The 11,883-nt window shown below is 35.1% G+C and overlaps 2 protein-coding genes across 2 annotated transcripts in view; one reads left to right on the plus strand and one right to left on the minus strand.

Annotated features, from left to right (window-relative positions):
- The window catches only part of LOC107747647 (uncharacterized), a 28,072-nt gene extending 20,352 nt beyond the window's left edge, over positions 1-7,720 (plus strand). Inside the window, exons 6-7 of the mRNA XM_016562240.1 lie at positions 6,739-6,843; positions 7,716-7,720. Of these exons, the coding sequence (XP_016417726.1) occupies positions 6,739-6,843; positions 7,716-7,720 (110 nt within the window). The remainder of the gene's footprint in view (positions 1-6,738; positions 6,844-7,715) is intronic.
- Positions 7,721-7,862: 142 nt separating this feature from the next.
- The window catches only part of LOC107747644 (transcription intermediary factor 1-alpha-like), a 20,863-nt gene continuing 16,842 nt past the window's right edge, over positions 7,863-11,883 (minus strand). Inside the window, exons 15-18 of the mRNA XM_016562237.1 lie at positions 10,553-10,685; positions 10,351-10,425; positions 9,444-9,590; positions 7,863-8,393 (exon numbers count right to left, since the gene is read on the minus strand). Coding sequence (XP_016417723.1) covers positions 8,061-8,393; positions 9,444-9,590; positions 10,351-10,425; positions 10,553-10,685 — 688 coding nt within the window. The 3' untranslated portion in view covers positions 7,863-8,060. The remainder of the gene's footprint in view (positions 8,394-9,443; positions 9,591-10,350; positions 10,426-10,552; positions 10,686-11,883) is intronic.

Raw genomic sequence — 11,883 nt, forward strand, 5'->3', positions numbered from 1 at the left:
ATGAGGCCACCAGTAAAGGTCACGCAGACGCTGTTTAGTGCGTACAATACACCACAGGCACCACCAGTCTGGAACCACGGAAGACGTAAAGACCCTGGACTGAAAACTCATCCCTAAGTTTATAGTAAGACATTAGATTCTGAATAATACAGATTTACTTTAATAACCTTCTTTGATCATATTTTCTTAGGGTGCCAAAATCATTCTAACCATGACTCTCTCTCTCTACAAAACAGCTACTTTATGTACAACATAATAAATAATAATAATAAAAATGTTGCAAAACTGACAACAACAGCTGATTGCAAGAATTTATGCAAGAATTCATTACAAAGAGATTTCTAGGCATTCCTTTTCTTTCATTTGACACCTGATGTGTGCGGTTTACTTTGCTTGCTTTAAAAACGTTTTCTCTTGTTCAGTAAAGTTTTTTTTTTTGATTGCAGTTTTTTTCAGCTGCTATTGCTTTCCTTGGATTTGCTTCTCAGTTGCATACAATGTTAAGCATTTCTTGGTTCATTCCATGTTTTATAGGCAACCTCTGTCGTGCTAATTCAGATTAGCACAGTTGGTTTTAAATTAATGTAGTTTATTTTAGTTCAGGACTCCATAGTCCAGGAGTTAGTTATCTGTACTTAATCTGTTTCAGAAAGCCATTTTTTAAACCATGATTAACTATTCTAGATTAAGCCTACTCCTGGCTTAATTTAAACCCTGTCCGGGAAACCGCCCCTACGTGTTGCAATGACCTCTGATATCTGCAGCAATCAACACAAACATGATATCTAAAACCGCTTGTATTATAAATGAATGTTAGAGGATAATGAACCCATCATCACACAATGCATCTGATTTCTGATTTCACATTTACATAAACATAAACACAAAGAAGCACACACACAGAAGAAAACGTGTACTTATACATGGACACACAAATCAAGAAAGTTACATTTTCAGAGATATATTGAATTTTTCTATAGTCATGCCATTGTTTTTAGTCCTTATTAAAATATTGAGTGGCACATTTGTATTATTGTACTGAACTGTAATGTTAGTAAGACTTAAGAAAAAGTAACCTAAACAGGGTTTCTGCAGACACAAACAAGTTAAATTTAAGCCTTTTTAAGACCTTTTTAATACCACCTTATATGAAATTTAAGACCTAAACCTGTAATGGAAATACACATTTTATTGCATACATATATGTAATATTTAATGTGTATAAATTAAAAAGAAAACAAAATATCATTGCTGTAATAAATGATATTTATTACTACGATATACAGTGAACTTTTCATGTCAGCAGACAATATTCCATACAAAATATCCCCACAAAATAACTGCATCACTGAGATTTTTGGAAAACTGCCCTGTGGCTTTGTTTGAAATTATTTTTGTTGGTGAAATAGTGCAAAAACAGGCAATATGATGTCTAAAACGTAAGTCTCTTAATAAAACTTCTAGTTTATTGAACTGTTATAAAAAATCAATATCACATTTGTATATGGTAATTTATGGAGAAAAATGAATTTGTGATCATTCTGAATGTATTTTAATCGACTGAATCATGCAGTGAAAGAGCGCACTGTAAATGCGCACGCGCACTAGACTTCACGTAATGCGTGCACTCTGTAGGTGTTTTGAATGTTTTTTTTGCGTCGTGAGAATATTGAGCAAAATAGCTCATTTGTCATGGTGTTACTTAACTATATCATGTTATGAATAAACTAAACATTTTGAATTTTTACCTCAGTGTGTTTCTTCTGAGTTTATGTGTGCTGTCACGCTCATTTGTCCTGAAGTCTCGAGACAAACAGAGTGAGACTCGCGACCTTGTATTCTGTATTCTGCTAACTTACTGCAATTCTCTCTGATGACGCAGTAACTTACCGCTTCGGTCTGTCCAATGATTGTAAACAGTTATTAGGTCCGTCAGACTGAAGATATTTTAGCGGTAATGAGACCAAAAATATTTAAGACCCATCGAATCCGAATTTAAGACATTTTAAGGCTTTTTAAGGCCTTATATTAGGAAAACGTTATTTAATACATTTTAAGACTTTTTAAGGACCCGCGGGACACCCTGCTAAAAGTAATTAGTAATGTTTACCACAAACACTGTTATTTAGTTCTGGGCATCCAAAAAAAAATTCTAAGTTAACCAGTAATAATATGCACTTATCAACAGACATCTTGGAGATATACGTGTCCTTACTGAGCACTGATTCTTTCCATCCTGTGTACAGCTATTTGAATGAAGAGCATTGTATTGCATGCAAAGGCCAAATGGAAATCAGTCTCAATTTCAGTCTCAAAACAATTTGCATATGAGAGGCTTTGCATGAAAGGTAATATGTAAAAATGTGTATAAGAAATAAAAGTCGGGGGCGCTGTTGCGCATAAAGCATGTAGGACGTGTTTTCGATCGCTCCCAGAGAAGGCAGCAGATTTATTCACTTATTCAACTGTACAACAGTTTTTTTTTTTTTTTTTCGCAAAACGTTTTAAAACTAGCTTAAGTGCTCTAAGACTACACTTGCATTTATAATATGTGGTAAACATGGCAACATCTCGCTCCAAAGCCGACGGGGGTAAGGGAGGCTGCAACAAAGTCCTGTGGGTCTTCCTGAAGGCAGCAAGGGTTCACATCCATCTGAATATGTTACCCAACTTCTGCAGGAAGTGTTGCGGCTTCAGGATAAGCCTCTGTTGGATCGCGCGCACCGTACACTGCGTGAGAAACCAAAGAAAGGCCAGCCTTCTCGCCTTAATGTGTATAAATTAAAAAGAAAACAAAGTATCATTGCTGTAATAAACGCCCTCTCGTCATTAGAGTGCTTTACTTTCACGTTTGTACTGAGATTCTTCAAAGAGCTGCGAAACTCTCTCCTCTTAACCACAACGGAAAGAGATTGTCTATTTTTGCTGACTACACTACGGCGGTGGCTAAGAAATGGTCTGCATTCAGAGATGTCAAACGTGTTCTCCATTCATGCCCTGGACTCAAGTTAGGCCTACTCTTCCCCGCGGTTCTGAGGATCACTACAGCTGATGGAATTTCACACAATTTTGTGGAACCGTCTGCGGCACTGGACTGAAGTCCACACTAGAAGCTTAGTAACTACCAGGGTTGGGGAGTAACGGAATACATGTAACGGCGTTACGTAATCAGGATACAAAAATCTAGTAACTGTAATCCGTTACAGTTACATCAAAAAACAAAGTATTCAGATTACAGTTACATTTTGTAAACAGTGGGAATACTATCAGGATTACATTTGTTTAATTTAAAATTAAATAAATTAGTATGTTGACATAATAACGATATATTTTGCACTGCTTCATCATAGTTCCTGGTTCTGTTGACACGTTGACTCACATGAGCCACCTGCTGGTGCGTGCACAAATAACACCCGTCTGCTACAGTTAAATAATTAAGATGCTTACTGCTGTGAAAAAAACGTTTTCATGTCTGGAAATTTCACAGTTATTTTGTTTTCAAAGAGGATAAAGGAAATAACATAGTTGTACGTACAGCGTAAGCTATGCATGAAAACTCTTGCTTTAACAAAGGCTACTCAACCAACTTGAACATTTGCAGGTACGACTAGCATGGAAATCATCATGTTAGCTAAAATTTAGAGTTTGTTAGTGATTTAAAATTCCATGGTGTGCACGACTGCAGTTGTGTGTAAGTATTCTAGCGGAAAATGAGTCCCCACACTCATACTCAGATCAGTCACTGAAATAAAGAAAGATCATAGCATTTCACTTACATTTCGACATGTAGGCTTATTTTTAAATAGACTAAAGTGTATATGGTGTAATTTTTTAAATATTGTGTATAAACTATAGTTATTTGTTCTTGTACATGTTAAAGAAATAAAAATAAAACTGTAATACTAAACTGTATAGCCACTAGATGTCTGCATAGCCTTGTACATATATATATATAGGGGAAGTCGTGGCCTAATGGTTAGAGAGTCGGACTCGTAACCCAAAAGGTTGCGGGTTCGAGTCTCTCTCCGGCAGGGATTGTAGGTGGGGGTAGTCCCTTACCAGTCGTTTTTGTAGGCATTAAACTGCCAGAATTTTAAAAGACGATATTGCATTGAACTTTCAGCTTCGTAACTTTGCAGATATTGTTTATGATCAAACAGCAACATTACAGACTAACTAACGTTAAAAAAGTGAAATCGCAATCAACCACCCCTTTAATGAAGTAATTTGTAACTGTAACGGAACACATTTTAAAAGTAACCCTCCCAACCCTGGTAACTACTAGCTAGTTTGTAACTATATCTATACATTATTTGGTTGCACCAGTTGTTCGTAAGGCAGGACGTAGTAAGTAGTTTGTAAACTCTCCATAAAGTAATGCGTAGTCGCATAATATGATGTTTATCCCCCACATCATCCAATATAAACCTTCAAATACGTGAGCAGAACTTGTTTAAATGCTACGAATTTGAATTAATCCTTCATTCTAACTTCTTTTGCCTCACGTATACTACGGTAAAAATATGAACAAGTTTCTATTAAAAACGATACATTAATAACATTAGTCTATATGCAAGCTATTTTTATATGTAAATAACATTCAGAAACTGTAACTGAAATAAATAAGGATCAATAAATACTGAAAGAAAGAAAAACATAAGAAATGTCATTTATTTATTATTTCATCTGACATGCGCAACATGAACATGACTGAAGCGCACAGAGGCGCGCTGTAAATGTGGTGTTGAAGACGCGTTAAAAAAGAAACAAAGTACGTTTATTCACATATTGTTCTCTCTCTCTTAATATGTACGTGAGTGTAAATGACAGCAGCATCATGTATGCCTAAAGGATTGAAGGTTGTCGGGTAAAAGAAGAGCATATTGATGCAGTTCACTCAGTCTGCTATTTTATTCCAACCATTACTCCTGACCAGACGCTTCCGTAAATATTTAGTTTATACGTAGAGTCACACTTCAACTAAGTGTAATGGTGCAACAAAAATAGTGCCCATTTACGTCAAAACTAGGCTAAGTTGTAATTTACGTACAGCTGGTGCCAGTGCCGATCCTAGCTAGACTTCTGCCCTATGCAAAACTGTGTCGGCGGGTATGAGTGGTTATGAACGAATGAATGTAGTTCCAAGACACCGGTTGCACCGCGCTCTTCCGTCACTTAGTCTTTTTATTTTGGTGCGTCGATCTGTTAAATTACTGAGTATAGGAAATCATGATCCGCACTCACGAAAACAGTCCTCTTTTTTCGTTTTATTTTACATTCATCGTTGATGGGAAAGGACATGTCTTTTCGTCATGTGTTTTCGTGAGTGCGGATCATGATTTCCTATATGAACGAATGAATGAAATGCATTTGTCCATGTTTCATTCCATCTCGAATCGCGCTCGTGGAAAGCGCTTGAGAAACAGTGTCTCTTCCACGGCTCGGTACGCTTTCAACTCGTTTTTTTAGTCTCGAGCAAGACTGTACGACATTCACATTACATGATTTGACTGATTTTTACGTAGAAAGGGCGACAGTGCACCGCATTAAAAAGAAATGATCATTCATGTTTTCATAACCGCTGGCCAAATTCAAAAACGAAACTAAAATTAAATCATCTTTGAGAGCAAGGGGGCCCCCTGGTGTTTTGGGGGCCCTACGCAGCTTGCGTATTTTGTGTATAGGGAGGATCGGCTCTGGCTGGTGCAACTGGGGCCCGTTCTTTGTACATTGCTAACTCAGTTAGCTGGATTTGTTGACGATTTGGCATGATCTTGGATTATTTGGTTCTTCGAACCTAATCCTGGACTTGCTGTCATAGCAACAGGTCCGTAAATTTAAACCTGCTCGGCTTATTTCATGTAAACAGGATTAGATAGCATCTTTTATAGTGGAATTGATATTTCAAATCTATCTCAGCCACAAGAGTACCCTACTAATCCAGGGACAATAATTTAAAATAATAATAGTTTAAAAATTAATTTGAAAATAATATTATAATGTTGTGTAATCTATAATACTATAGACACAGCCATTTTTACTCATTGAAATATTTATTCGTGATAAAATAATAACTTTATAATTGTATTAGAGTCTTACACACATACAGTTAATCTGAGTTGTGCATTAATTTGAGTGGTGACAGCTATTATGGCAGTGGCTTGATGGAGTGCAGGAGATGCAGATAACTTGATCTTGACCCTTAAGAAACTTTAATTAATGCTGTCACATAACAAATCTGCTTCAAAGAAAAAATTACACAATACACATAACGACAAGCGGAATAGCGGGTATTTTGAAAGGTAACGAGTTCGACTTTATGCAAACACTTCATAAAGTTCGCGTCAAAGTAAACTCGTAAGACGCCAATTGACCCGGACACCAGCTAAAACGTAAATTTTTTATTTACAGTTTTTCTCAGTCGCTTTGGTTCAAGCATATATAGACAGAGCACATTCTGACAATGGAAGAAGAATAATAAGGAAACAAACAGGGTCAACAGCCAGGAAGAAGAAGAGTAAGGATGTGAGGTGAAAGGGTAGGATGGCAAAAGAGTGTAAGAGGTAGAAGATGCCAATGATATAGGCATGTTTCTGATGAAATAAGGGCCAGTATTGTGGGCCATGTTCTTAATCATGACCGTACAATAGCTGAGGCTTTTTGAAGAGTGCAGCCAAATGTAAGGAAAGGAAAAACGTATTTGTATATTGGAATATCACTGATCTCGTGACTCTAAAGTCCAGGGGGTGTTGATGATGGAGGACCAGGACCAAAAAGTGGAAGTGGGTCTGGAGACCACAGGGTTACAGGCGGGGCATGATGGCCAGTGGGAGGAGCCAGTGGGTAAGTTTATTTGTAATATTGCAATTGGATTGTGAAAGGTGTCATAACATGTTTGGGCTGTGTTCCCATTGCATTTATACAGCGTATATCTCTAGCGTATGATGTTTGGAACACAAAACCGTGAGTTTTGTGTCAATTGATTCCATTGTTTCAGAGTTTCAAAAAGCTCAGTTTCTCCCATCACTACTCAGTGTAATTATTGTTTGTAAAACTAGCATGTTAATTCCAAAATATTTTATTCTTACCATGGAAAACTGGTTTTAGAAACAGCTGGAAAGATTTCTGTTTTTGTAACTTTTAGCACAACGTTTGAGCTAACTCAACTTTTAGCCAAGCCATTTAGACAATAATAGGCATTTTGTCATTACTGATATATGGCAATAATCTTGTTGACCAATAAAAGAAGTATTAGCTTCCCTTTGTTCCTCTTGATGCTTGAAATTCAATTGTATTTATCATGTGTATACAAGTAAAATACTTGTTTCTTATGATCCCAAAAACCTTTTGATCGAAAGGTTTCTGCTTAAATGCCTGATTATGTTATGATTATGTGTCTGATTATGGTTTTGTGGACAAGACTAACACATTTATTGTAGTATTCTTATGTTGGTAGTGGGCCAATCACAACAACCTCTTTGTTATGCATATAATGTATGTTATGCATATTGGTCATTACACATTTCCTTTACTTTTATTTGTTGCTATATATATATATTTTGATGCCTTGAACCATAACTGCTTAAGCGGTCTCATGGTTTTAAATTAGTAGTTTAAATGAGTAGTTTTTTGACGCTGATTTTTTTGTAATCTGGACATGAACACAGAGCAACACATTTGCAGAGCAATGCTACTTTTTTTTGTCCTGTTTGAAGCTTGACAAACATCACACACTTTCATTATATGGATAAGAGCAGTGAAGACTCAAAAATGTCTACTTTTGTGTTTAAATAACTAAAAAGTGAACTATGTCATTTGTCATCTTTAAATGAAAATTCAAACGGGCATCTTTTAAGATGTATTTATATAGGTATTTATTATGCCTATATTCCACATTGCATTGTTATATTACATCTTTAGTGGTCAAACTGCCTATTTTCCAAATGCTTAAAACAATTAAAATGTACAGTATTAATTATTGCAACTGAACCAGAGATTTCACGCTCTAGAAAAGTGCATGTCACCATCCAGTCTTTAGAAAATGTACAAGGAAGATTCTCTCAGGAAGTTGGATCTTTAGTTGCTTTTTTGTCCGTTTCAGCATCTACAAGACTGAATCCCGCAGGAGAGCTGAGGTTCTCTGGCTTCTTCTCAATGTCTTTAGTGTGCTGTTCCCCCTGAGGGAGATCTTCACCAGAGGGTTTCACAATCTCCTCTGCAGGGGAAGTGTTTTGCGGAGGCGTCTTTGATAAGGGACTTGTATCATCGGGACACAAAGAAGCAACGGCCTCCTCCTTCACGCCAGGAAATGTCCGGTCTGGATACAAGAGTTTCAGCTGTTCCTCAAAGTAACTCTCTAGATTAGCACCCACACTGGCCATCTCAGTGTCTTCCTACAAACAACATGAATACACAACATTAGATGTCACATGTGTAGTATGTCTCATTCAAGCAGTACCACCGTTTGTACCACCGTTCTTTTGTGTTCAACAGAAAGAAAGAAATTCATATAGGTTTGGAACAACTTGAGGGTAGGTAAATGACAGAATTGACAGAATTCTCATTTATGTGTGAACTAACCCTTTAAACGAAGTTAAAACATTTATCACAGCCTTTGAGCAAGTTTTGGTTAACTCAACACATTATCTAGCAGTCAATTAACCTATAAAACTTACTGAACTGAAAGAACCCGCCTAAAAATTAATAAACAAATAAAAGATAAATAAAATAAAATAATAATAGCTTACAAATAATGACACTTCTCTGATGATGTCTAAAGCTTGTCTTATAACCACATGCGTCAGTATGCTTCCGTATCTCAAATAAATAGGCTAACTTTTTAAATTTATTTTAAATATTGTAACTTGTATATCAATCTCAACTATGAAATAACAGCTGAAAGACTGGGGAATGGTTCAAATAGACATATTGCACTTGAAAAGCTTTGAGTAATGAACCGTTTGAAGATATAGTTTAGAGAAAAGCTTTGTTTCACAATGACTACTCTTTAAAAAAATAAAATAAAATACAAAAGCTACAATGCTTGCTGTAATGGTAATGATATCAGTCTAGTGGACAATGATTCTTTATTTTAAAAAATTAAAAATAATTGTACACAAAAACCAAATTAATTTGAAAAGAAAAATGATTTGATGTTACAAGTTTTTAGAAAAATGTAAAGTAGAATTTTAATTATTTTAAAATTTTAGTTTAAGACTTAAAAATAGATTAATTATAGAGTGAAGGTTTAAAAAGGTTTGACAACAAGCCCTAAATGAATGAATGAATGACACACACACACAAAACATTTAAAGCTATTTATAATCTAATATTTTTTTGTATGCTCTTTTTCTCTAAGCCATCTTAAGAGAAAGTTCCCCTAATTGAAGAATCGTCCCTTATATCTTGAAAATAATATTTTAAGTCAATGCAAGTCAGCATACCTTGTGGAAAGTTGCACAGTTTTTGAAAATCAACCTGACGTCCTCCACAAAGTCCTCAGTGCTCTTGTAATTTCTGACCGCCAGTTTACTTCTGATCACCGACAGGTCCATTGGCATCTTTATTATCTCACTGTACTCTGGCATCGACTGCAAATTTGAAGTGTGAACCAGGGACAGAACAGAAAACAGTCCTTAATCATTAAATGAAAAAAAAACTACAGCTTTGATCCAAACCCTAATGAATATATGTGGGTCACCCCAAAATCTGAAGAAAAGCCTTATTTATTATATTCAGCTTACTGACTGATTAATTAACCTATCAAAAACAACAAATGACAAAATTAACATTTTTGAACTGTGGCATTGTTTGTCATTTATGACAATTAAGCAAATTTTCCTTCCTAAATTCTCATTTCTGTAATGGGGGGAAAAAAAAAAAGAAAGAAAAATCTCAATACCCTTCTAAACACAATGATTTGCTTATTTATTCATTACATTTTTATTTAAAGCAGCATAAATTGAAGGCAGTAAAAAATATTACTCAATATACAAATATTTTAAAGGGGTCCTATTATGCTTTTTCACTTTTTCAACTTTAGTTAGTCTGTAATGTTGCTGTTTGAGCATAAAACATTTAATGAAAATAATTTTACTTAAAAATTATAAATGCAATTACTTTAAGATTTCTTATTATACTTGATTATCATGAAAATAATGTCACAATGCAAAAATACTAAATTACTATTTATTTGATAAAATAGGCTTAATTTTTTTTCTTTATGCAAAATTTTGTTTTTCTTTGGGGTGAAATATGACCCAGACATGTGTTTAAAATATTTTTGTTTCCCCAATGAAAATCAAATCTAGTTCATGTGTCTAGAATGCCACGTGAGATGGATGATCTTACCGAAGGTGTTACAGGCTCCTGAAAATCTGTGCTGAGCTCATTGCAGTAAAGACGAAGCAGTAGCCGCTCACATTTCTGCAGGAATACAACAAATAATTGCAGCCATTTTAAAAGATATTCGGAATGTAAAACCAACTTTAAAACTTAATAGTTCTAAAGTGACACCTAAAATAAAGCAGAACTAATTGAAAGCAGTTCATACTCTTCTGTCCACAGGAGTGAAAGCCTCAGAATCTGGATCCTGCTTCACATTGTTCGATTCTCCGCTACCACTGATGTTATACTGCATTTCAGGTGAGGTAAGGTCACGGCAGAACGTACAGTACCACTTACCACTACAGATACACACAAACACAACACACATACATAACTGCAATAGAATTAATAAAAGAAAACTATTCTCAGAATCTGACCACTCTCAAAATCTTTGTTGGAAATCTAACAATAAATAAAATGTTTTTAAATGAAAAAGATATGGTAATGCTTGCTTTGGGATAATACAACAAATGTTAAAAACAGCTTTGCTGCTTAACATATTTGTGGAAACCATTATACATTTTTTTTTTTTCCAGGATCTTTGATGAATAGAAAATTTTAAATAACAGAATTTATTTAAAATAAAAAATCTTCTGTAACATTATAAATGTCTTTACTGTCACTTATGATCAATTTAATGCATCCTTGCTAAATAAAAGTATTAAAAATCTTACTTACCCCAAACTTTTGAATGGTAGTGCGCATCATGAAAAATATTAAGCAGCAAAAACTTTATTTAATATTAATAATAAGAAGAAAACTTTCTTGAGCACCAAATCAGCATTAGATTCATTTCTAAAGGATCATGTGACACATGAAAAATTCAACTTTGCCATGACAGGAATAAATAACATTTTAAAATAATATTTTACCATATTACTGTATTTTTATAAATGCAAACTTGGTAAGCATAAGAGACTACTAGCCAAAAATTTGGAATAATTAAGATTTATTTTTATATTTTTGTACAAAGTGTGTATGCACTAGGGTTGGGTATCGTTTGGGTTTTTTTCGATACCGGTGCCAAATCGATACTTTTAAAATGGTTCCGGTGCCTAAACAGTGCCTGAACCGATACTTATTAAAAAATAAATAAATAAAAAATCCCCCCAAAAATGATGGATTGGCCATTAGAATAGAAATAGAATAGAGAGTGCAAATGTTAGAGTGTCAATTTTTTTAATTAAAACAAGCAGATAAAAAAAGTAGCCCAATTCTGTGGAAAAATCGCGGACTTGGCAACCCTGCATCCAACAAGAGCTACCGGAGTCAGCTTTGACTGATCACAGGTCGAGAATAAGGAGAGATGACTGACAAGACCATGCTGGAGTATTTGCTGCTCAACAGATTCTGAGCTCATTGACAAATATCTGATCTTGTAAGATGTGCTCCCTCTTTACACAGAGTGCGTGTGATCGCTAAATCGAAAGTAAACAGCGCAAACGCTCATTCAAAAATATTTAAATACACCGCATCCTGAGAGCGGCTCCCTGATGC

The sequence above is a fragment of the Sinocyclocheilus rhinocerous genome, unplaced genomic scaffold, assembly GCF_001515625.1.
Source record: "Sinocyclocheilus rhinocerous isolate Xijiao unplaced genomic scaffold, SAMN03320098_v1.1 scaffold2604, whole genome shotgun sequence".
Classification (NCBI taxonomy): Eukaryota; Metazoa; Chordata; class Actinopteri; order Cypriniformes; family Cyprinidae; genus Sinocyclocheilus; species Sinocyclocheilus rhinocerous.